We start from the raw sequence: 27,182 nt of genomic DNA, 5'->3' as shown, positions 1-27,182 counted from the left end.
TGGCTAATACTTCCAGTACAATGTTAAACAGAGTGGAAAAAGTGTACATTCTTGTTCCATTTTTAAACTTACAGATACAGCCTGCAATCATCTACCATTAAGTATACTATTAGCTACTGATTTCTTTCTTTCTTTTTTTTTTGTGACACAGAGTCTTGCTCTGTCGCCCAAGCTGGAGTGCAGTGGTGCAATCTTGGCTCACTGCAACCTCCGCCTCCTGGGTTCACGCCATTCTCCTGCCTCAGCCTCCTGAGTAGCTGGGACTACAGGCGCCCGCCACCATGCCTGGTTAATTTTTTGTATTTTTAGTAGAGATGGGGTTTCACCGTGTTAGCCAGGATGGTCTTGATCTCCTGACCTGGTGATCCGCCCACCTTGGCCTCCCAAAGTGCTGGGATTACAGGCATGAGCCATCATGCCCGGCCAGGTATTGATTTCTTATAGATGCTTTTTAGCAGGTCTTAACAAGTTCCTTTCTAGTAGATTTCTGAGTGTTTTATAATGAGTGGGTGCTGGATCTGTCATACTTTTTGTGTCTATTTAAATTATCACCTTTTTCTATTCTTCGGGTAACATTTTGTAATATGTTGGTTGATTTTTAAAATATTAAGCCAACACTGCATTTATGACAAACTATTACGTGGTCATGGTATGCAATCAGTTTTACATGTTGCTGGATTTAGTTTGCTAACATTTCTAATAATTTCATCAGGAATTCTATATTTATATGGAATTTTGGTTCATAGTGTTCTTTACGTGTGATTGTTTTGTCTGTTTTTTTTTTTTTTTTTTTTTTGACAGAGTCTCACTCTGTCGCCCAGGCTGGAGTGCAGTGACACAATCTTGGGTCACTGCAACCTCTGACTTCCTAGTTCAAGCAATTCTCCTCCCAAGTAGCAGGGATGACAGGCACGCGCCAAAATGCCCGGTTAATTTTTTATATTTTTGGTAAAGACAGGTTTCACCATATTAGCCAGGATGGTCTTGATCTCCTGACCTTGTGATCTGCCCACCTTGGCCCTCCCAAAGTGCAGGGATTACAGGCATGAGCCACCATGCCCAGCCACGGTTTTGGTACCACAGTACCCCTGGCTAATAGATTAATAGAAAAATGTTATCTCTGCTATTGCTGAAAGTTTTTGTGAAAAAATTATATTATGTATTATTAAATATTGGTGAAATTTAGAATTTATGCAATTTGACACTGAGCTTTTCTATGTGAAAATAATTTAATTAATACTTTATTTTTACTTGTTATATGGCTATTCATTTACTCTATTTTATTTAACATATATGTATGTATATCCATTATATTTGCATGTTGAAAACTGATTTCTCAGCATTATGTTTTGAACAATTTCTCCTATTGGAATTTCCTAGCATGACTGACAAAATTATGTTTACCTAAAATTAATGTGTTTATTAATATACCTTCAATTTTATTCTTTTAATTTACATAATTCTATTCCTATGGTGGTACTACATTATTTGATTACTATGACATTGTAACTATAACATTACTATCATAATTTTTGCCTATTAAGACATTTATGTATGTATGTATTTTTTTTTTTTGAGACAAAGCTTCACTGTGTCACCCAGGTTGGAGTGCAGTGGCATGATCTTGGCTCACTGCAACCTCTGCCTCCTTGGTTCAAGGGACCCTCCTGCCTCAGCCTCCCAAGTAGCTGGGATCAGAGGCATACACCATCATTCCTGGCTGTCTGTTGTAATTTTAGTAGAGATGGGGTCTTGCCATGTAGCCCAGACTGGTCTTGAACTCCTGAGCTCAAGCAAAAGACATTTATTTTTAGTTCATAGTATTTTATAAAAATTTATATCTTAGGTACTTCACATGAAATAACATGAGATAAAAATATGAGGCTATAACCCAGTCAATGAATAACACAAATTTTACTGCATTATTAAGATGGAGAATATGACTATAATTGTGTTAGTTAATACTTATGTTTACTGTGGGAGACAAATGAATTACTGAATAAGAAGGAAGTTAATAAAATTGCAATTTGACTTTGGAATGTATAAAGCAGGAGAACAAAGCCTCCCTTCTATATTTATCAATACTTAAGTAAGACAGAAAATACGGGCTGGGTGCGGTGGCTCATGCCTGTAATCCCAGCACTTTGGGAGGCTGAGGTGGGTGGATCTCTTGAGGTCAGGAGTTCAAGACCAGCCTGGCCAACGTGGTGAAACCCCATCTCTACTTAAAATACAAAAAATTAGCCAGGCACAGTGGTACGCACCTGTAATCCCAGCTGCTTGGGAGGCTGAGGCAGGAGAATCACTTGAACCCGGGAGGCAGAGGTTGCAGTGAGCTGAGGTCACAGCATTGCACACCAGCCTGGGGGGCGAGAGCAAGACTTCGTCTAAAAAAAAAAAAAAAGGACAGAAAATACATTTTAATAAGAACAAATACAAAATAATATTGTCTTTAAAGAAAACTATGAACATAAGGTAATCTGACCATTATTGTCATTAGTATTTTGTGCATACAATGTGTGAGACATTATTCTAAGCCATTAAACATTTATAGGCTTAACACCTGAGAGTTTAAAGTGAATATATTAAACATTTATTGAATAAGAAAAACTGGTACCTTTAAAAATTATACTTTTAATTGAAATATTATTATTGTATGTATTTGTTGGGTATGATGTCATATTTTGATATTTTTATGCTGTAAAATGATTACATTGAGCTAAGTGACAAATTCTTTAGCTCACATATGATTTTTTGTGGTGAAAACTTTTGAAATCTACTTCATAGCAATTTTGAAATATACAATACATTATTATTTATTATAGTCACCATTCTGTGCAATCAATCACTAATACTTATTCTCTCATCTAAGTGAAACTTGGTACAATTTCACTTTCTACATCCACTCCCTCTCCTAGCCACTCACAGTTTCACTCTGATTTATATATATATATATATATTTTTTTTTTTTTTTTTTTTTGGAGACAGAGTCTTGCTCTGTCACCCAGGCTGGAGTACAATGGCACAATCTTGGCTCACTGCAACCTCCGCCTCCCTGGTTCAAGAGAATCTCCTGCCTCAGCCTCCTGAGTAGCTGGGATTACAGGTACGCACCAGCACGTCCAGCTAATTTTTGTATTTTTAATGGAAACGGGGTTTCACCATGTTGGTCAGACGATCTCGAACTCCTGACCTCGTGATCCTCCTGCCTCGGCCTCCCAAAGTGCCAGGATTATAGGCATGAGCCACCACGCCCGGCCTATTAAGTTATATTAAGGCCATTGCATCAATTAACTATTTTGGTATACAACAACTACATGAACATAAATAATGTTAAGTGGCTGTATAAGAAAGTTTGACTAAATAGCCATAGAAATAAATGGGAAGAATTTTTTTTTAACTTTTAATTTAAAAGTAAACTTTAATGTCGAAAATGCAAACCTGGGGAAGGCAGAAAGATCACACACAAGGCTGTCGCTTCACACTTGGAGGGTTGCACAGCTGCCGGGCAGAGGCGTTGCTCACTTCCCAGACGGTGCGACAGACAGGGAGAGGTGCTCCACACTTCCCAGACAATGGGGGCGCCGGGCAGAGGCGCTCCAATGGGAAGAATTTTTAACCAGTAAACAAAAAATACCCATTAAATGGAAGGGTTTTAGGACTAAAATATGTCGTTGAATGCATGAGAGCAAAAACCCAGCAGGTAGTATTTTCTAGGCATTGTAAATAACAGTCGAAGGCATCTACTAAAGTGAGTTCACAAGTAATATCTATCTACATAAAACTTCTATAAGATTTAAAAAATTAATTTCTGGATTAAATAGAAAATTCAAATAGAATTTGGATTCAGAAAAGTGTTCATGATGAAGCATGGTGATTGATGCCAAAACCCTGAATTTCAGTAAATAATCCTGCGAGTGTTATCTTAGTCATAGAGGAAAGTGGCATTCTGCCCATATTTAGATATTATTCCTTTCAGTCGGGGTAGTTTTCAAACTTTTGTGAAGACATAAAATCAGTTTTTCTGTAGTAAAAATACACTCTATGAATTATTGTTACTTTATAGTGTAATTGAGGGAAAGATATATTCTAAATAACTTGAAATTTTTCATGAGATGCTGTTCTCTGCCAAAAAAATTGTGAAATATTTTTCTCAGGTATGCTTTGTTGACATGTTTGCTGTTTGGGAAAATACGTATTCTAGAAACTTTAAATGTAGAAAGCTAAAATTCTTAGGAAGTTACAATAACTTTTTTTTTTTTTTGAGACAGAGTTTCACTCTTGTTGCCCAGGCTGGAGTGCAATGGCGCAATCTCGGCTCACCGCAACCTCCGCCTTCCAGGTTCAAGCGATTCTCCTGCCTCAGCCTCAGAAGTTGCTGGGATTACAGGCATGCACCACCATGCCCGACTAATTTTGTATTTTTAGTAGAGTTGAGGGTTCTCCATGTTGGTCAGGCTGGTCTTGAACTCCCGACCTCAGGTGATCCACTCACCTCAGCCTCCCGAAGTGTTGGGATTACAGGCGTGAGCCACCGCGCCCGGCCTTTTTTTTTTTTTTTTTTTTTTTGAGACAGAGTCTCTCTCTGTCACCCAGGCTGGAGTGCAGTGGTGCCACCTGGGCTCACTGCAACCTCTGCCTCCTGGGTTCAAGCAATTCTCCTGCCTCAGCCTCCTGAGTAGCTGGGATTACAGGCGCCTGCCACCATGCCCAGCTAATTTTTTGTATATTTAGTAGAGACGAGGTTTCACCGTGTTAGCCAGGATGGTCTCAATCTCCTGATCTCATGATCCACCCACCTTGGTCTCCCAAAGTGCTGAGATTACAGGCATGAGCCACCACGCCCAGCAACAAGAACTTTTAAAATTCTGAGTAGAGTAGCAAGAAAAATATGAGAACTTTCTAGGTAGTGAAGAAGACCAAATAAACTATCCAGAATGTGATCAATCTAAGAAACAAGAGCTCTTCTTGGATATAGGTAAAGACACAGATGACGAGTTCCTGTGGGTTGACCAAGTTGACATAGGCAAATGGGGAAAGAACCATAAACTAACTGCAGACATTGCAATTGTGGTATCTCCCATTAATGTGAAACAATTACACCTTATGTTGCCTACATTTACAGGATTTACATTTAAAATGTTTCAAGTCAATACAATCAGGAAAATAGACAACATATTAATAATGTGGAAAGAACAAGAAGATATGAGGGTGACAAGTCATATTTGGAAAACAGCCAAATATGAAGCAAACAATTAAAAATGTAAATAATCTACTTAATTTACTACATATCACTGAAACATTTGTCTTAGCTGATGAGATTAGTCAACTATAATACTGAGCAGAATCAGTGTAAAAACAGAAAAGGAGAAGTTATATAACCTCAAATATACATATATGAAAAGTAGGATGAAAGGAACTAAAACAAACCTAATTGTTTCTACAGAATATATTTTCATTTGTTTGTTTGTCTTTTCAGTGGAGTTTCGTTCTTGTTGCCCAGGTTGGAGTGCAATGGCATGATCTCGGCTCACTGCAACATCCGCCTCCCAGGTTCAAGTGAATCTCCTGCCTCAGCCTCCCAAGTAGCTGGGATTACAGGTGCTCATCACCACGCCCAGCTAATTTTTTGTATTTTCAGTAGAGATGGGGTTTCCCCATATTGGCCAGGCTGGTCCTGAACTCCTGATCTCAGGTAATCCACCCGCCTCGACCTCCCAAAGTGCCGGGATTACAGCCCTGCATGAGCGTGAGCCACCGTGCCTGGCCTACAGAATATATTTTCAAAATTAAAGTCAATATTCAGACTTGGTGACTTATAGTTTCTAAAATTGAAAACCAGACATAAGTCTTTGAATTCAGAAATGCAGTGTGTCAACAAAATAAATAGATTAAATACTGAAAAATAGCCAAGCTGCATGAGACCACAGTAGAAAGAAACAGTATAAATCAGTGAGAGAAAAAAAAATTTACAAAGATGGAAGTAACATTTCCACAGCTGCATAGAATGAAAACCAGAAAAAGAAACATAAATCAATCTGAGATAAATTATCTTTAAAGCTAGAAATGAATACTTACCTGCAATACCTTCAACAAAAAAAGTAAATTAAAATATTTTCAAAAGAAAAACAAGGCCGGGCACAGTGGCTCACGCCTGTAATCCCAGCACTGTGGGAGACCAAGGCAGGTGGAGGAGTTCGAGACCAGCCTGGGCAACATGGTGAAACCCTGTCTCTACTAAAATACAAAAAATTAGCTGGGCATGGTGGCATGCGCCTGTAGTCCCAGCTACTCGGGAGGGGGAGGCAGGAGAATTGCTTGAATCCAGGAGGCAGAGGTTACGGTGAGCCAAGGTTGCGCCATTGCACTCCGGCCTGGGCAATGGAGTGAGACTCCATCTCAGAAAAAAAAAAAAAAAGAGAGAGAGAGAAAAACATTCATGTTGTTATCAGAGCTTCTTAAGCATGTACTTCAAGAAAAAAGAAACATTTCTGTGTCTAAAGTTAAAAATAAAAATAAAAAAGTAACAGATATGATTTTGGAGCTGACATGTCCTTCTCTCAGGGTTATCAGTACCTGGCAGCCTTTCACCTACCTACAACACTGTAGAGTTTACAAAACTGTCTTCTCTTTAATCTCTTCTCTGATCTTTATACCCTGTAAGGCTGTGCAAAACAGAGGCTTGAGTCCCATTTTTCAGATAAAAAGCTGAGGCTCAGAAAGACAAAAATCACACACAAAGTTTGCGACAGAACTGGGAATAGAACACAAGACTTTCATACCAGTGCTTTTCCCATCCTAAATCACTCCTAGGGCTAGGAATACATTAAGACTCCAAAAGATAAAGAATTGCTCAGGCCACGTGCGGTGGCTCACGCCTGTAATCCCAGCACTTTGGGAGGCCAAGGCAGGCGGCTCACGAGGTCAGAAGGTCGAGACCATCCTGGCTAACATGGTGAAACCCCCGTCTCTACTAAAGATACAAGAATTAGCCAGGTGTGGTGGTGTGCACCTGTAGTCCCAGCTACTTGGGAGGCTGAGGCAGGAGAATTGCTGATAACCAGGAGGCAGAGGTTGCAGTGAGCCAAGATTGTGCCACTGCACTTTAGCCTGGCGACAGAGTGAGACTCCATCTCAAAAAAAAAAAAAAAAAAAAAAAAGGAATTGCTTAATGCATTCCACCAAGATTAGACCTGACCCACCCCAGAAAGCTCTGGGACCCTGAAATGGAGAAATCAAAAACAAGAATGATGCCTACATTTGCACATCTGAGCTCCAATCCAAACTCTGCCACTCAGCTATAGAACCTCACTTTCTCAGCCTCAGCTTTAAAACACTCATTGGCTTTTGGTTTAAGCACATGAGTAATGTGTTGTGCTTCATTTCTTCCCTTCTGTGGTGTTTGTTTCATGGTTTCAGATCCTGGGGGCTTCTGATCAACCCCTCTGCTAAGTGATGGATGAATAGATGAATGGATGGGTGGATGAAAGTATGGATGGAAACATGGATGGATGGATGAATGCTCATGAGAGCAGTAAGAAGTAAACAGAGTCAAAATGAGAATGAGGAGATGATTGAAGGATGAAGAGTTGATTTATGAGATAGAGGCATGGTCTCCAACCCTCCTATCCCCACACAGCCTCACCAACACCTGCCTTGGGTTAGCAGTGGCACGTGCTTCAGATGATGTCCCCAGTCACCATGACATAGCTGCAGAAGGTGCCGTAGACCTGAGGCTAATCATGGCTCATGAGAAACGTGCTAAGAGCCAGCAGAAAAAACCCAGCAGCATGGTAAAGTTGATGTTGAAGCTCTTCTCATCTGCAATGGCTGCCTGGCCAGGCCATAGACTATGCACTCCTGGCAGAGGGGGGTGCATGTCATCCAGCATAAACAGCCAGACAGGCTCACAGGGAGGGACAAAGCTTTGTGATTGCTGCCAATTGAGGCTTAAAGTTAAAGGGAGGGCAAGATCCCAGTCAGGTGCGTAGTCAGTCTGTGGTTTAGCCTTTACTGTGTGGCGGACACTCTGAGGTGTGGACACTCTGAGAAACACAGGCTTCAGGGATGGATGGCATGCTGTCCTTATTTCTGGGACACCTTCCAGGGCACAATATGGTCGAGGTTGAGCAACGTGCATGAGTTCCAGCATGTGCATGAAGCAAAGAGAGGGATAGAGGAGGTGGAGGCCAACAGGACAGATTCACAGAAGGTACCCTTGAGAAGGCAGTTAAAGTTCTTCTCCCAGGGCAAGGAATGACTTCCAGGCACAGAGGCCAGCATGTGCAAAGGCACAGGGGCAAGTACCCACTGACACACAGCTGGAGAGAAAGCTGTAAGTGCTGTGTGCAGGCTGCCCACATTGCATCCTCCTCCGGAGACCTGCTCCTCCCCAAACCCCATCCCTCCAGTTAGTGATCCAGGCCACTGTCCTCACCTCCTCTCTCACACCCACCTCCTGTGGGCCCCACCTTCAATTGCTTCTCATCCCCCGTGACTACTCATTGCCTTCATCCCTCTCCCCCTAACTGGTCTCCACTTCCATTGTTGACCCCTGAAGTGCCTTTGCAACCCAACACTGGGTGAGATCATATCAGTGCTCTGCACAGAACCATGGACTGGCTTCCTGTCTTATCAGAGTAAATGCCAGAGGCTTTAAGATGACCCGGAGGACCCTGGAGAATTGGCCCATGCTGCCTGCACGTCACCCCCCTGAGCTCACCTCCCACCGCACCTCCTCTCACTTGCTGCCCTGCAGCCACCCTGGCCCTGTGCTGTTCCTGGAACATATGGGCTCCCCAGGCCCCCTGCACCTGCTGTTCCTTTTGCCTGGACTGCTCTTCCTTTAGATAGCTGCACAGCTCCCTCCCTTACCTCCTTCAAGCCTTTGCCTAAATGTTACCCTCACAGTGAGGTCTTCCCTGATCTGCCTCTAAAGTTGCAGAACTGCCTCCCCTGGGGATTTACTGTCTTCCTTTCTCAATCTCTTTTTCTCCACAGTCCTTATCGCTATCGATCACACTTACATATTATTTATTCGTCTTGTCTCTTATCTGTCTCCCCAACTAGAACTCAAGCTCCCACAGGATGGGGGCATTTTTTTTGTTCACTGCTATATCCCCAGGGGCTGGAACAGGGTGGGCTCTGGACACATGTGTGAAGGAATTTATGGAGTCTACATACCTGGGAGAGAGAGCTGGGAAAGGAAATACAGGCAGGAAACCTCCTGGGTCTAAGGCATCTGACATTTTTCACAGAGGTTATGCAGGGCAGAGAGAGGAATCAGACGTTAATTTTCAATTAGGGTGAGAAAGACTCAAGTGAGCAATAATAACATCTGGGGGAGTAGTAGGGGAGATTACTGACTGGGAGGGGCTGGGTTAAGGTGGAGTCCTCTGGGGGAAGGGATCACCCATTCACCCAGAAAACAGCAGAAGCCCAGGAGGAGCCTGATTTTGTTTGACTGTGTCCCACCCAAACCTCGTTTTGAATTCCCATGTGTTGTGGGAGGGACCCAGTGGGAGGTAATTGAATCATGGGGGCAGGTCTTTTCCATGCTGTTCTCGTGATAGTGAGTAAGTCTCATGAGATCTGATGGCTTGCTTATAAAGGGGAGTTTCCCTGCACAAGCTCTCTTCTCTTGTCCGCTGCCATGTGAGATGTGCCTTTCAGCTTGCGCTGTGATTGTGAGGCCTCCCTAGCAATGTGGAGCTGTAAGTCCATTAAACCTCTTTCTTTTGTAAATTGCCCAGTCTTGGATATGTCTTTATCAGCAGCGTGAAAATGAAAACGGTCTAATACAGTAAATTGGTACCAGTAGAGTGAGACACTGCTCAAAAGATAACCAGAAATGAAGTTCTGAGTAACAGGCAGAGGATGGAATAGTTTGGAGGGCTCAGAAGAAGACAGAAAAATGTGGGAAAGTTTTGGAACTCCCTAGAGACTTGTTGAATGGGTTTGACCAAAATGCTGATAATGATATGGACAATAAAATCCAGGCTGTGGTGGTCTCAGATGGAGATAAGGAACCTGTTGGCAACTGGAGCAAAGATGACTCTTGTTATCTTTTAGCGAAGAGACTGGCAGCATTCTGCCCCTGTCCTAGAGATTTGTGAAACTTTGAACTTGAGAGAGATGATTTAGAGTATCTGGTGGAATAAATTTCTAAGCAGCAAAGCATTTAAGAGGTGACTTGGGTGCTGTTAAAGACTTTCGGTTTTACAAGGGAAACAGAGCATAGAAGTTTGGAAAATATGCAGCCTGACAATGTGATAGAAAAGAAAATCCCATTTTCTGAGGAGAAATTGAAGCCAGCTGCAAAAATTTGCATAAGTAATGAGGAGCCAAAAGTTAATCACCAAGACAATGGGGAAAATGTCTCAAGGGCATGTCAGAGACTTTTGTGGCAGCCTGTCCCATCACAGGCCCGGAGGTTTAGGAATAAAAAATGGTTTGTGGGCCAGGCCCAGCGTCCCTCTGCTGTGTGCAGTCTAGGGACTTGGTGCCCTGTGTTTTAGCCACTCCAGCTGTGACTTAAAGGAGCCAAGGTACAGCTTGGGCTATTGCTTCAGAGGGTGGAGGCCCCAAGCCTTGGCATCTTCTACCTGGTGTTGAGACTGCAGGTGCACAGAAGTTGGGAATTGTGGTTTGGGAACCTCCGTTTAGATTTCAGATGATGTATGGAAATTCCTGGATGCCTAGGCAGAAGTTTGCTGCAGGGGCAGGGCCCTCATGGAGAACCTCTGCTAGGGCAGTATGGAAGGCAAATGTGGGGTTGAAGCCCCTACAAAGAGTCCCCACTGGGGCACCACCTAGTGGAGCTGTGAGAAGAGAGCCACTATCCTCCAGACCCCAGAATTGTAGATCCACTGACAGCTTTTTGGTAGAATAATTGGGTTTCTTTGGAATAAATACCCAGTACTGGGATTGCCAGATTAAATGGTAGTTCTAAGTTCTTTGAGAAATCTCCATACTGCTTTCTACAGTGGCTGAACTGATTTACATTCTTACCAGGAGTGTATAAGTGTTCCATTTTTTCCACAGCCTCACCAACATCTTCCTTTTTTTGACTTTTTAATAATAGCCATTTTGGCTGGTGTGAGATGTTATCTCACCGTGGTTTTGATTTGCATTGCTCTGATGATTAGTGATGTGGAGCATATTTTCATGTTTGTTGGGTGCCTGTAAATTCTCCTTTGATAAGTGTCTGTTCATGTTTTTGCTCATTTTAAAATAGGCTTATTTTGTTTTGTTTTGCTTTTTTGGTTGTTTACATTTCTTACAGATTCTGGAAATTAGGCCTTTGTCAGATGCATAGTTTTCAAAGATTTTCTTTCATTCTATAAATTTTCTGTTTACTCTGTGGATAGCTTCTTTTGCTGTGCAGAAGCTTTTTAGTTTAATTAGGTCCTGTTTGTCAATGTTTGTTTTTCTTTCAATTGCTTTTGGGAACTTGGCCAAAAATTGTTTCTCAATTCTTTCCTAATGTCAAGAAAGATATTTTCTAGGTGTTCATGACCAAAAAAAATTCACGTATATGTGTGCACCCCTTCTTCTTCTTCTTCCTCCTCCTCCTTCTTCTTCTCCTCCTCCTCCTCTTCCTCCTTCTTTTCCTTCTTCTTCTTTTTCTTTTTTTACTTCCACTTGTTTCTTCTTATTTATTGATTATGTATATGCCCACCAACAACATGCTAGTGTAAGCATCTCTGTGCAGATGCTCAAGTGTTCTTATGAGATGTCCTTCAACAGGTAGAATCCTTTATGCAAGAACATGTAACTCTCAACTTCTTTTTTATTTTTAAATGTGGTTTCACTCTGTTAACCAGGCTGAAGTGCAATGACACAATCTCAGCTCCTAGGACCTATACCTCCCAAAGTCAACTGATCTTCTCACCTCAGCCTCCCAAGTAGCTGGAACTGCAGGCTCAGACCACAACACCACGGTAGTTTTTGCATTTTTTTTTTTTTTGAAACAGAGTCTCACTCTGTCACCCAGGCTGGAGTGCAGTGGTGCAATCTCTGCTCACTGCAATCTCCACCTCCCGGGTTCAAGTGATTCTCCTGCCTTAGCCTTCCGAGTAACTGCGACTACAGGTGTGTGCCACCAGGCCCCACTAATTTTTGTATCTTCAGTAGAGACGGGGTTTCACCATGTTGGCCAGACTGGTCTCGAACTCCTGACCTCGTAATCTTCCCACCTCGGCCTCCCAAAGTGCTAGGATTACAGGTGTGAGCCACCACACTCGGCCATTTTTTGCATTTTTTATATGCAAAAATAGGGGTTTTTGCCATGTAGCTCAGCCTGATCTTGAACTCCTAGATTCAGGCAACTCACCCACCTTCCCCTCTCAAAGTGCTGAAATTACAGGTGTGAGCTATCGTGCTTGGCTTCTTTCAACTCTTGATATATATTTTCAAATTATCTTTCAAAAGGTTGTTGACCGTTTATACACTTTACAAGTATGAACAGTGTGTTTCTACTGCTCATAAAAAGAGACAATGTTAGAAAACATTTAATTTCCCAAAGTGATGCCAGACAAAATTCATATATTTTGGAGCTTTTTTTTCTAACCACATTGAAGTTGGGCGCCTTGTGAAAAATGGCCTTTTTTTTTTTTTTTTTTTTTGAGATGGAGTTTCCCTCTTGTTGCCCAGGCTGGAGTGTAATGGCACGATCTCCGCTCACTGCAACCTCCACCTCCAGGGTTCAAGTGATTCTCCTGCCTCAGCCTCCCGAGTAGCTGGGACTACAGGCATGTGCCACAAAGCCTGGTTAATTTTGTATTTTTAATAGAGACGGGGTTTCTCCATGTTGGTCAGGCTGGTCTCGAACTCCCGACCTCAGGTGATCCACCTGCCTCAGCCTCCCAAAGTGCTGGGATTACAGGCGTGAGCCACCACGCCTGGCAAAATGGCCATTTTTACTTCTTTTTTTTTTTTTGAGATGGAGTCTTGCTCCGTCGCCCAGGCTGGAGTGCAGTGGTGCCATCTCGGCTCACTGCAAGCTCTGCCTCCCGGGTTCACATCATTTTCCCACCTCAGCCTCCAGAGCAGCTGGGACTACAGGCACCTGCCACCACTCCAGGCTAATTTTGTTTTTGTATTTTTAGTAGGGATGGGGTTTCACCATGTTAGCCAGGATGGTCTCGATCTCCTGACCTTGTGATCCACCCACCTCGGCCTCCCAAGTGCTGGGATTACAGGTGTGAGCCACTGCGCCCGGCCAACTTATTTTAATGTGTAATTTTTTAAATAAGTTCTGTGTATTTTTAAATTGAGTTTGTGATTTTTCTCCTTATTGTCAGGGGTTTCTAACACCTTCTATTTTAATGCAATCTGTCTCACATTATCCTAGCAGGGTAATGACAGTTCACACATCTAAGAATACGTCTGTCCTGAATCTGTTCTTATAAGTAAGTCAGAAGTCAAGAAATCCAGGGTGTCATCTAAACACCTGGTAGAGCCCCCCCAGTCAAGACATGAACTGGGCTCCCTTTTACCTCATAGACAGCTGAAGGATTGGACGTGATTTATTGATTGGCCCCATGCTGCATCTAAGCACTTGGGCTAGGACTCAACCCTGATTGCCAAGCTGCATGTAAACAGTCTTGAAGTTTGCTATCATAATGTACCCTAGCCTGCCACCAAGACACTCATTCTGGCCACTCCAACCTCTGACTCACAGCTCTGTCAGTGTGAATGCAAACCTGGCTCTCTGACTGCGAAGAATATATAAATGCAGAGCAGCAAATCAAGCATTCAGGCACCAGGCAAGAGTTCTTTCCGGGTTTCCAAAACAGGCTTTCCAGAATTTCCCAAAGATATTGAGACTTAGACCCTTCCTGACCCCACCCCCTCAAATAATCATAAATGGAATCTGGGAGCCATGCATACTCTCTAGCCTACTCTTTAGTGAAAATGGACTTGGGCCTAAAATGGCAACCCTTTGTCCTCAAGAACACAAACTGAGAGGCTGAGCATTGGCCTCCTACCTTCCAGTGACAGACCTTACCCAAGTCCCATCAAAGCTCATACTGTCTTTTAACTGCCACCATCCAGACATGTTCCAGAACAACCCCTCAGAATTGTCTTAATGAGATGGGACAAGGGGCAATGGAGCTCCAGGTTCAGAATGGCTGCCTCGTCTCTCTCTTCTGAGAAGTCTGTACCTGCTGGACAGAATGCTCACTCCTTAGGCAGCTTAGCCCTTCTCCCAGGAACTGCCCCCTAAAAGAATCTTCTAGTCTCTTTTCCCTCTAAAGAGAGGGTCCATGAGACACTATATGGTAGCGAATACATGACCTCAATTCTCACCTGACTTGGCTAACTGATGAACTTTAGAGATAAAGATGCAGGGAACATCCTGTGTCTAGTGAATCTGTCCTGTGCTTCTCAGCTGTGGTGCCTGTGCAAATGCTGGAAGCCAAAAGGATATCCAGTGGTAGACGCATAGACACTGTCTAATAAAATTATGTAAGTTTAAGTTTAATATAAATGGAACTTATAATGTCATATCAAATATTGTTACTTAATTTTATAAGAAAACTGTGTTAGATTTTGTAAAGGCATTAAATATAATTTTAATAGGAAATTATGAAATTTAAGTGCACTTGGTATAAATGACTGAATTTTGGGCAATTCATTAAAGGTCACACATGACTGTGAGTCATTGTTGATGAAATGCTCCTACAGATAGCATATTGCACATGCATTTTGATTTGTTCCTCTGAGGTCAATTTTTCTTAATTTTATTCTTCAAGTTTTATACACTTTAGACAAAATAGACCTTGTAGTTATCATGTGCTCTATGAATCTGTACTTTGTTAGAAATACACATTTTCAGGCAAAACCCAGATACATTGTATCAAAATCTGGATTTCAAATATTTCCAGGTGATTCACATGCATATTAATAATTGTTAAGTGGCAGTAATTCTATGATTGAAAGGGAAAAGGTTATATGGATGTATTGATTTGTCAAAAAGGTACAGTAAAGACTGTATGTTTCAATGCATATACATCTTATCTTACAGAAAATAACTAAAAACAATAATAAAGTGGAGATGGGAGGCTGGGTACGGTGGCTCACACCTGTAATCCTAGCACTTTGGGAGGCCGAGGCGGGTGGATCATGAGGTCAGGAGATCGAGACCATCCTGGCTAACATGGTGAAACCCCATCTCTACTAAAAATACAAAAAATTAGCCAGGCGTGGTGGTAGGCACCTGTAGTCCCAGCTACCTGGGAGGCTGAGGCAGGAGAATGGAGTGAACCCTGGAGGTGGAGCTTGCAGTGAGCCCAGATTGCACCACAGCACTCCAGCCAGGGCGACAAGAGCAAGACTCTGTCTGAAAAAAAAAAAAAGAAAAAAAAGTGAAGAAGAAATTAAACATAAATGAGACAAAATTAGTAGATGTTGAGGCTGAGCATCAGCCTATTATACTATATTGGTTACTGTGTATAAGTTTAAAATATTCTCTAATAAAAGACTTTTCTAAAAAGACAAACCATCTACAACATTAGCTCAAGATTGTGGTTAGATTTGGGGGGAAGGAAAAGAAGAAGTGGTTTGTGGGGAAAAACAAGGGTAGTTCCATTCTATAGTTACACGAATGTATTAGCTTTGTTATAAATTATTGAGCATTACATTAATATTTCATTGTGGATGCATTTCTGTATGTATGTTATACATCAATAAAAATGTAAATATTACATATTTAATACTAACAATATTTCAGAATAATAGCAATGTTTTGTATTGTTTTGTTTGAAAGTGGGGCATTGGCCAGGCGCGGTCCACTGCACTCCAACCTGGGCAACAGAGTGAGACTGCATATAAAAAAAAAAATAGTGGAGCATTTACATTCAGTCATCATGAGATGGATACTAATATTCCAAGGTATGCATACATGTCTTGACCCTTGGGAGTCCCCCTCAGTCTTTCATTTTTTATTTCAATTGAGTAAGTAACATGGTTTTAGTTTTGGGGAATGTAAATTTCTTACAGCAAAGTCCTTCCTCCACAACAATATTCACCTAGCACAGTGGGCTGCACATAGTGTGCACTGAGTATGTGCGGAACTGGTTTGAATCAGGAACAAAACAAGTAGCAGAGGTCAGTTTTGCAAAGGAAAGAATGTGGGTAATATGAGTAAGACTGAAAGGCCACAACTCAACAGCAAACACTTTTTACATTAATTTGAGAAATATTTTCAACTGGTTCTCCGAAAGATGTTGGTTTACAGCAGACATTTTGGAGTATGGTTGCATATTGTAATCACCTGGAGAGCTTTAAATCATACTGGCTTTTGCCTGGGTCTTATGCTAGGGATTCTGGCTTAATTATTCCCTTGCAATTTGGGTTTGGGAACTTTAAATACCACCACCTACATGCACAACAGGCTAATATGCATCCAAGGGTGAGAAGCATTGATTCAGGGCAAGGAATGCATTGGTTATGTGTGATTTCTATGTGTGCTCTAGGTATTTGCCCTATAGCTGCTCCTAAATGTGGGGTCTTAGAAAACATCTTGGCCCTTCAAAGCATACTCTGCTGGTTGGCTAAATTGCAGCAGGAAAAAATATCAGCAGCCCTATTGCTATGTCACTTGCCTGCAGAGCAAAAGTTGTTTCAGGAACAATTTGATTTAGTCTATATTAAAAATCATAAATAGTCTACAAATACAAAAAATAAAGAGTTTGCAGCTATGTTGAGTGCATTATAGGTGTTTTCAAATTTCTCCTATGATAAATTAAAAATGTAACGTTGGGCATTAATTTCCTAAACCCAATGCTCAGCAATTTCCTCAAATTGTTTCCAGTTTTTCCAAGAGACTTCAGAACCATTCCCTGGAGTGAATTATTTCCAATGGTGAAGAGTAAGGGGTGGATGGGATGAGATTCTAAAAAAAAAAAAAAATCTTGCTTCTATTTCAGAAGTGTCACTCTTCAGCCCCGTGAAGGACACGAAAAGCTGGCTGAGTAGTGTGGTCTATGGAGGTGCAGGGGCTTCAGAGTTAGGGAAGCATCAATCCTGAGTCCAAGCCAGCTGCTTGGTAGCTGTGGGATAGTTATATAAGCCACATCTGCAAGAAAAGTCATGATAAAGTTGATTGCAAAAACAGCAATTAAAAAAATTCTTATTGTATTCATGTTCTTGGAAATGGCTTTTATAGTTGTTCCCATCAAGAAACAGATTCTGTTTCCCAAACTTGAATCTCTCTTGACTTATTTGCACAGGCCGAAGCTGTGCATATGACAGTGTGCCAGTTTGGGGCCCAGGTTCAAAAGGTCTTAAATGCTTCTGTTATCTTTTTCAGAATTCTTCCATCTCTATGAGAACAAGCCCATTTTCACTTTCTGGAGGATAAAATAGCATGCTGAGGAAAGCCAAAGTGCGCCAGTTTACAGACAGCTCACTCCCAGAAGCAGAGCCACCTAATTCACCAGCATCTGACCACTCACACCTGAAGGAGCCAAACTGAGCCCAGAAGAATGGCCCAGCTAAGCCCAGCCTAAATTTCTAACCAGCTCAACCCTGAGCTAGTATGTTTCAGGATTGTTATGCAGTTATAGCTTAGTAATATATACACCCATTAAAGACAGGATTCCAGGATTCCAGGACAGATTGATTACAAATAACCTGCAAATGCTTGGCACCCTGTAAGTATTGATTTTGTGTTTCCTTTATTTAAAGTTAAATTTGTTGTAAGATGGTATTGACTTATATAGAAGTGAGGCAAGAGAATAGGGTCTGGAGGCAGGGAACTTAAGGCCAATTCGTGCTGAATTCCTAAAGAAGAAACACCAAGGTCTGGGAGCAGGGAACCTAAGGCCAATTAACGTGAACTTCCTACATCTAAACCAAAAGGAAAAACCTCATTACACCTGAGTAGCAAAGGATCAAAGGTGACTGTTGCTACAACCCTCTCCTTTGCACCAGTTCTCTGATAGAAAAGGAGAGTGACTTGGAGTGGCTGTGGGCCAAGCACAGGCCATGCCTTCATCTGCATGGGGTACCAATTCACCTCAGCCTTTGATTAGCCACGGACCAAATCTTTCATCCAGATAAGGGGTAGCTGATAGGGACCTCAAAAGGAGTACTTAAAACCCAGATAACTTTGTAACCGGGTCCTTGAGCTGCTTGCTGGGGCCCACACCCATCCTGTGGAGTGCTTTCTTGCTTTAATAAACCCCTGCTTTTGCTGTTTCCTTCATGTGTTTCGTTCCATTTTGCATTTTGTTCAATTCTTTGTTCAAAATATCAAGGACCTGGACAACTCACACTCACGGCCTTCCTTCTGGGAACAGAAGTGCAGGTAGAAGTGGATGCATGTGATTGGTGCTTAAACTCACACAGTGCCCCACACCACAGGAGAAAAACACACAGTTACAGCCTGACAGGTCCAAAGATAAATAGCAAAACAAGAAATTTGCCTTTAATCTATTCCCTCCACATCTAAACTCTGGAGGGCAAGGCTGTGAAGAGATCTGAAGACATGGTGCTCTCTCTTCCTGTGGACCCATCATTCCTTGTTTACTGTCTGATATTTAAAAGGAAGAGGAACCCCTGAGAGAGGAGGCAGTCAGAAGCTAGTTAGGAAGATAGGGAGGGAGGGTCTCTGGAGAGGAAAAACACCCGTGGGACCGCACATGCACCACCCTTGTAGCTAGTGGGAAGAAATGTGGTTAAGAACTTCCTCTTATGCCAGGATGTTGATCAGAAGGGACTATCCCCACTTAGGCCCAGGTGTAATAAATCAACCTAAATGTCATTAACTTGACCCAGCTCCTTATAATGTTACCTAACATGACATAAGTATTTTGGTTTTAGCTTCACCCTTTCCACCTGCTGTGGGTTTTGCTTGGGCACTCATAGGTAATAACCAAGACAGAGTCACTGTGGTCAATCCCAGGCATGCTCAGATGCAACACTGTTATAGGGGAACTTTACCCCTCCCATTTGGGCAGAGCCCACAGAAGACTTCCTTGTTCTTGCCATATAAACTCAGCCCCATTTCTGGCACCCTGCTTTCATGTCCCCTCTTACTGCTGAGAGCTTTCCCTATGCTTAATAAATCCTATTCTGCTTTACTCACTCTCTGGTGTCTGTATGTCTTATTCTTCCTGGTCATGGGAAGAGAGCCCAGATGGGGTTGAACTGAGGAGACCACCACACTGGCACCAAACAGCAAGGGGGAGACAGTGATCTTCACGTGGACACTCTCAGCTTGCAGCCCCTGCTCTCTCTAGGGGCACTGTCCTACCCATCCTTCATCCTGAGGAGAAAAGTTGGTAGAGAGGCTGGTCCCTTACTTCCAGTAGAAAAGACGTGTTCAGGCCCTCACTTTCTGAGGTCAGAGCCCTCATGGCTGCACTCAATGTGGCAGCCACCAGACATATGTAGCTACTGAGTACCTGGAATGTGGCTGGTTTGAGGTAAAATGTGCTGCAAACATAAAATACACAGTGAGTTTAGACGAATTAAATCAGAAATATACTTTATTTCTAATTATATATTGATCACATATTGAAACAATATTTTGGATACAATAGGTTAAAATTATAAACAATTTCACTTGTTTCTTTTTATTATTTTTGATGTGGCTAATAAAAAATTGAAAATTCACAAATAGCTAACATTTTATTTTTTAAAGGATTGCTTCCCCCTTAAAATCCTACTCAAAAGACCAGAGGACAGAGAGGTTATGAAATCTAAAATATTAAAATAATTGTCATTATATTGTTTCCATTTGTGAACAAGTGTGTGTCTGTGTGTGTGCGCGCGCGTACGTACACAATTGATAAACGGGCGTAACCTTACACACCAGAAGGTTAAAAATGAACCCCCAACAGAGCCAAGCCTAGCACAGAAAGCCCTGACTGAAAATACCTGGAGGCACGAGTCTGTCTCTCTTGCCTCATTAAGTGCACTGTGTGGTGGCAAGTTCTGTCACTCAAATTCTGAGGGTGGGGAGCTTGGTATCTTATCCAATCAGAGCGCTGGACTGAGAACTGCCCAATCAGGCGCGCAGCCGGAGAGGAGGGGGCGGCATCCGGGATCTGGCGCGGCTTTTGCCTTTTGCGCCAGCGAGAGCTCGGTTAGGGTCTCCGCCGCCGTGCTTTCACCCCTCAGGGAGGCGTCGGTGATTCGGTCACAGCCTCAGCCTCCGTCGCTCTGTGACCTGCGGGTATTGGATGATTCGTAGCTGAGACTCCGCTACACCCCTGAAGTGGGGAAATGGTGAGTGTGGGGGCAGGGCGTTCCAACGCTGGGGAGGCCTCATCCGAACCGGCGGGAAATGGCGGCGGCGGGACGGAGTCTGCGAACGGAGTCTCCGCTGCCGCCGCTCAGCCCTCAGTCCTTGGTCCCTTCCGGTGAGGGACCCGGGTTCATGTCGGTCCCCGCAAGGCGGCTTTGGCCCAGCCTGCAGCCCTACTTGTGCAGCTCTGCGCCCGCAGCCCCGCACCTTCCCTGGGCTGTGGGGTGAGGAGGAGCTCATCGGGAAAACGCCTGCGTGGCGTGCGAGGTGCCCGCCTGGGAGGAGCTGTGGTCCGGTCGTCGAGTCCCTACTTTACCCTGTTCGGAATAAGATCGAGGCCCTATCAAAACATAGAGTTCATGTGAGCAAATGGGGACTAATTAAGGGGACAGCCCCGGGCATGGCTTGTGGTTTGGGGACTGCCAGCGGGTCTTGAAGGAAAGGCTTTTGTGAGGTGTGTGAGGAAGCAAAGCAAATCACCCGCCCTCTCTAACTTTCCCACCAGTCCCGTTGCCCTGTGCACCTCCTCCGCGTGGCTGTTCCTGAGTGGCATCTTTTAGAATACGCTGGTGTGGGCGCGCACAGCGCTTCGCTGAGTTCTGTGAGTAGTTCTGCCACATTATTGAACCTCAGGAGGGTGTGGGCGCCCTTGGTTTGTAGGCAGGCGTTCAGAAATGAAGACGGGTGTCCAGAGGCAGGGACTGGCGTCTGCAGGGGGGCAGCTGCGGGAAGAGCGCTGAGCTTGTGGGGTCTGCGCTGACTCTGGGTGGTGTCGTTAGTGAGTTGCTGGACACCGCGTTGGGGTTGGAGCATTGACTGGTGTTGAGCAAACTCCGCACGTTTTCTGTCAGAAGAAAGACAGGGCTGAGCCTGGGCTGGAGGAAGATGCCTGGTGTCTGCGGGAGGCGCGGCCGGGTTCTGCACATGCGCTGTCCCGCTGGGCACTGTCCTTTTCCTCCAGGTCTCCTTCCGGGGAGAGAGGGGACTGGGAACTTAGAGGAAAGGAGTTCTGAGAAACAGCCCTTCCCTGCACCCTGCTGCCAGCCCCCACTTAATGCTAACCCACTCCCGAGGACGCTCACTGGGCATTCGCATTGCCACATTCCTCCCAGGACAGGGTTCTACCCTCAGGAATTGTGCCCATGACAGCTTTGCTCCTAGGGTATTCTGCCAATAACACACACAGTGCCAGGAAGACTCCTGGCTCATTTCAACCCCAGACACTGGATCTATAGCAGGAACCTGTTTCCTTCCCCCACCCAGGCTTCTGGACCACCTGATCCTAATCTCCTCTGCCTTTATGGACACATGAATCAGTCAGATGGTAACCCTGCCTAGACCTGCACTTGTAGCACAAACTAGTCTTTTATTTAGTCAGTCCTGCCCTGCCCCCACCATGACTCTTGATAGCTCCTTTCTCTCTTCTGCTTTTTTCTTCCTCACAAATCTTATTTCCTGCGCACACAGTGTGCCCAAGTCCATCCCTCACTTGCCTGCGAGAATTCAGACGTTAGTGAGTTCAAGACCATGCCTTTAAACCTGACTGTTGCAGGAGCAAACCCAAATTAGACGCGGCTTAATGGTCTCTCTTTAGAATGAGGGAATAATTTTTGCTCTTCTCCCTTTTCTTAAAGCATTTAGTTTGAAAACTTTTTTTGTTTTGTTTTCTTGAGCCGGAGTCTCACTCTGTTGCCCAGGCTGGAGGGCAGTGCCGTGATATCGGCTCACTGCAACCTCCACCTCCCGAGTTCAAACAATTCTCCTGCCTCAGCCTCCTGAGTAGCTGGATTACAGGCCTGTGCCACCACGCCCAGCTAATTTTTCTAATTTTAGTAGAGAGGGAGTTTCACCATGTTGGCCAGGCTGGTCTCGAACTCCTTACCTCAGGTGTTAATGTTGTACCTGAGCGAGTTAGAGAAAACGCCACACTTTGAGATGAATTAAGAGTCCGTTTATTTAGCCAGCGGCCAAGAGACGGCTAACGCTCAAAGTTCTCTCGGCCCGAAGAAGGGGCTAGATTTTCTTTTATACTTTGGCTTAGAAAGGGGAGGGGGGGTCTAGTTAAAACAATTTTACAGAAATAAAGTAGGCAAAAAGTTAAAAGGATAAATGGTTACAGGAAAGTAAACAGTTCCAGGTGCAGGGGCTTTAAGATTATTACAAGGTGATAGACGCGGGGCTTTTGGGCGTTATCAATCAGACGAATTCCTGGGAACTGCGGATATTGCTCGCCACAGTATTTTATCAGTTAATTGCATTCTTGGATGTGCTGGGAGTCAGCTTGCACAAGTTAAGTCCTTGAGGAAGGGGCTGCCAGTGAAAGAGCCAAGATAGAGTCTGTCTGGCTCTTAGCTAAGGGAGAGTCAACTCAGGTGGAAACAAGGCTAGGTGATTAAAGGAAGAGGGAGAGTCTAAAAACAGGGTTAGTAGAAACAAGGTTGGGCATTACAATTTGTCCGCCTCGGCCTCCCAAAGTGCTGGGATTACAGGCGTGAGCCACTGCTCCTGTCTCGAAAACTTTTATATTTAAGTATTTTCTCTGCTTCTTTAAAATTTATATGTCATTTTTGTCAGTTAAATAAGTCATTTGTCTTTTTTGAGTCAAACTTGTCTTTATCTAGGACCTGGAAACTATTGCTTTGAGAAGTGAATAGCAAGAACATGCATCCTATCCCATAGTTTCTGTAGGCGACTAGTAGGCTGCCTTCAGCAGGTACCTAGCCTCACGTTGCAAATCTGCCTCCTGTCATGAAGATGTTGGAAGTTTATTTTTTCTATAAATATTACCAATTAGAAAACCCAGATGAGTTCTCAGATTACTAGGTGAAATTACAATAAGCCGTATATGACAAATGGTGCTGTCATGTCTTCTACTTGAGAATTAATTATGGTGAGTTTCTGTGTTTGTAGTCTCTTAGTAGATTGCCTATGATGCACATCACATTTTGGTTTAATTATGTAACAAAACATTTTCTTACTTCTCTATTATTGTGGAGTTTTTTAGGATTGGAGATGATTTTGCTTTTAGTTATATTTTTCCTCACACTGTCCAGAATCACCAGACATTATACACAAGTGCCCTCTAGGCTTCACTTTAGAGAAAAACCTTTCTCAGGATTCCACTCACAACCCATAATTTGGTGGCAAGGTGCACAAAGTGCAGCAAAGTGCTCCCCAAATCTGGAAACAGAATGGTCTCTCCTTCTATCTACAGTCGCTTCTATAACAGTTATACTGGATTTCTACAAAAATAACCTTTTAGTACTGCAATCAGTTATTCTTCCTTCGTCAGTGTGCCTGGCATCTTCAAATCTGACACTGATTCCGTGATCATGGGGCCCATAATCCCAATCAGGATCACACATGTGCATTGATTAAACCTGAGAACTTCTTTTTTATATCTATCTATCTATATATTTTTTATTATACATTAAGTTCTAGGGTACATGTGCACAACGTGCAGGTTTGTTACATATGTATACATGTGCCATGTTGGTGTACTGCACCCATTAACTCGTCATTTATATTAGGTATATCTCCTAATGCTGTCCCTCCCCACTCCTCCCACCCCACAACAGGCCCTGGTGTGTGATGTTCCCCATCCTGTGTCCACGTGTTCTCATTGTTCAACTCCCACCTATGAATGAGAACATGCGGTGTTTGGCTTTTTGTCCTTGTGATAGTTTGCTGAGAATGATGGTTTCCAGCTTCATCCATGTCCCTACAAAGGACACGAACTCATCATTTTTTATGGCTGCATAGTATTCCATGGTGTATATGTGCCACGTTTTCTTAATCTAGTCTATCATTGTTGGACATTTGGGTTGGTTCCAAGTCTTTGCTATTGTGAATAGTGCCACAATAAACATACATGTGCATGTGTCTTTACAGCAGCATGATATATAATCCTTTGGATATATACCCAGTAATGAGATGGCTGGGTCAAATGGTATTTCTAGTTCTAGATCCCTGAGGAATCGCCACACTGTCTTCCACAATGGTTGAACTAGTTTACAGTCCCACCAACAGTGTAAAAGTGTTCCTATTTCTCCACATCCTCTCCAGCACCTGTTGTTTCCTGACTTTTTAATGATCGCCATTCTAACTGGTGTGAGATGGTATCTCATTGTGGTTTTGATTTGCATTTTCTCTGATGGCCAGTGATGATGAGCATTTTTTCATGTGTCTCTTGGCTACCTAAATGTCTTCTTTTGAGAAGTGTCTATTCATATCCTTCGCCCACTTGTTGATGGGGTTGTTTTTTTCTTGTAAATTTGTTTGAATTCTTTGTAGATTCTGGATATTAGCTCTTTGTCAGATGAGTAGATTGGAAAAATTTTCTCCCATTCTGTAGGTTGCCTGTTCACTCTGATGGTAGTTTCTTTTGCTGTGCAGAAGCTCTTTAGTTTAATGAGATCCCATTTGTCAATTTTGGCTTTTGTTGCCATTGCTTTTGGTGTTTTAGACGTGAAGTCCTTGCCCATGCCTATGTCCTGAATGATATTGCTTAGGTTTTCTTCTAGGGTAAACCTGAGAACTTCAACTCCCTTCTCCCTTTGCCCAAATGCCCACAAATGTGCATAGCTCACCAGCCCTCCAAGTCTTAAATATGTAGTTCCAAATTCTGAATTTATGTCCTGGGATTTGAGAGAAGGACAGAACTTTTATCTGAGAAATACAAGTTATTTTAATGATCAGACCCAGTGATGTGTTAAAATGAGACCACAGTCATGTACTGTTCCCCTCTTTGAACTATTTGTCTTTTGTAATTGTGTGCTATTGCCACAAATGGCTATAATTTTTTCTTTTCTTTTCTTTTTTTTTTTTTTTTTGAGACGGAGTCTCATTCTGTCTCCCAGGCTGGAGTGCAGTGGTTGCTCACTGCAACCTCTGCCCACTGAGTTCAAGTGATTCTCCTGTCTCAGCCTCCTGAGTAGCTGGGACTACAGGCACCCACTACCACGCCTGGCTAATTTTTTGTATTTTTTAGCTGAGACGGGGTTTCACCGTGTTAGCCAGGATGGTCTCAATCTCCTGACCTCTTGATCCCTCTGCCTCGGCCTCCCAAAGTGCTGGGATTACCGGCGTGAGCCACCATGCCTGGCCACAAATGGCTATAAATTAACCTAATAATTTCATACTTGACACTATAACCCACACCTTATATGTTAATGTATATAGCCAGTCACTAACCACTTACTTCTATAAGCCAATAAGAATTTCTGACAACTTTCTATCAGTTCCCTCTCTGCCTCCCTTTTTGCCTTTAAAAATATACTCGTCAGTTGGGCATGGTGGCTCACGCCTGTAATCCTAGCACTTTGGGAGACCGAGGCAGGCGGATCACCTGAGGTCCGGAGTTCGAGACCAGACTGGCCAACATGGTGAAACCCCGTCTCTACTAAAAAAAAAAAAAAAAAAAAAAAAAAATTAGCCGGCATGGTGGTGCATGCCTGTAATCCCAGCTACTTGGGAGGCTGAGGCTGGCGAATCACTGGAATCCAGGAGCCGGAGGTTGCGGTCAGCTGATATCGTGCCATTGCATTCCAGCCTGGGCAACAAGAGGGAAACTCCATCTCTAAAAAAAAAAAAAAAAAGTATATATATTTATATATATATATAAATTATATATATAATTTACATATATAATATATAAATATATTATATACAAATATATTATTTATATATAAATAATTTATAAATATATATTTATATATAAATTATATATAAAACTATATATACATATATGTGTATATATGTATATATACACATATATACGTATATATGTGTATATACGTATATATGTATATATATGTATATACGTATACATATATATACATCTATATGTATATATGTATACATATATACATATATATGTATATATAGTATACGTATAGATGTATATATACACATGTGTATATACGTATATATACACATATGTGTATATATGTATATATATACACATGTGTATATGTATATATACACATGTGTATATATGTGTATATATACACATGTGTATATATGTGTATATATACACATGTGTATATATGTATATATATACACATGTGTATATATGTGTATATATACTCATAACTGCTTCTAATTGGAGTGTATATTCAGGGCACCTTTATATTCCAGTGTTGCATCTTCAAGTTTTGGCCCAAATAAGCTTTCTACTTGTGTTTACCCCAGGTTTTTCCTTTTAGGTCAAAATATTCTTTAGAATGTGTTGAAGGAGCCTCCATGAGAGAATCTTTCCTCTGGTTTTACTCTGCTTACTATAACCCCTAAGAATGCTGAGGCACATTGATCCCACCTAGAATATGCACATAAAAACTGACCTCTGCCTAGGATTCACAAGACAGGACCAGACTTTGGGCTGAAGACATAACAGAAAACTCATAGAAGACATTTTCTACATCATGAGAGGTCAACATAGGTGGAGCTCTTTGAGTTTTCCAGATCTTGTCCAGTGACCTGATACAGTTGTGTGGGAGGCTTCTGGTGGGAACAGAAGAATCCTGTGGCAGAATCTGTTAAGTGTAAAAAAGCACCTTAGCAGTGGGAGTTCAGGGCCACAAAATATTCAGAGCCAAAGTCACAACAATGCCTCCCCGTAAACTCTTACTGGAGTAGAGTAGTTTTGTCCTTCCCCTTGCCTCAGAGTTAGCTGATCAGGAACAGGGGCTATCACGTCTGGATCCAGGATCTGCAGCTTCACCAGGGCTGTTTCATTTTCTGTTTGCATCCCACTAATTGAGCCTGAATCTCTCCTGTCTGGATCACTATGGGGATATCAGCCCAAGGTCACTGGGGACACTCAATCAGCATCTGTATTTGAGACATCTGAGGATGTCCTGTGCAGACTGGGGTCAGTCTGACAGCAAGGTCTAATTCTGCTCCCATTTTAGAGGAAGAGAAA

At 42.7% G+C, this 27,182-nt stretch overlaps 1 protein-coding gene and 1 long non-coding RNA gene across 2 annotated transcripts in view; both read left to right on the top strand.

The window, feature by feature from the left end:
* The window catches only part of LOC129397548 (uncharacterized), a 28,513-nt gene extending 10,299 nt beyond the window's left edge, over nucleotides 1-18,214 (top strand). The window contains exon 2 of the long non-coding RNA XR_008625038.1: nucleotides 17,318-18,214. This is a non-coding gene — a long non-coding RNA (uncharacterized LOC129397548). The remainder of the gene's footprint in view (nucleotides 1-17,317) is intronic.
* A 1,335-nt stretch (nucleotides 18,215-19,549) lies between these two features.
* ZNF732 (zinc finger protein 732) overlaps nucleotides 19,550-27,182 on the top strand; it is a 49,397-nt gene continuing 41,764 nt past the window's right edge. Inside the window, 2 exon segments of the mRNA XM_063603619.1 lie at nucleotides 19,550-20,241; nucleotides 20,766-20,861. Of these exon segments, the coding sequence (XP_063459689.1) occupies nucleotides 20,239-20,241; nucleotides 20,766-20,861 (99 nt within the window). The 5' untranslated portion in view covers nucleotides 19,550-20,238.

This window comes from Pan paniscus, chromosome 3 (assembly GCF_029289425.2).
Source record: "Pan paniscus chromosome 3, NHGRI_mPanPan1-v2.0_pri, whole genome shotgun sequence".
In the NCBI taxonomy this organism is placed as follows: Eukaryota; Metazoa; Chordata; class Mammalia; order Primates; family Hominidae; genus Pan; species Pan paniscus.
Note: the sequence above shows the minus strand (reverse complement) of the source record. Positions and strands in the feature narration are given on the sequence as shown.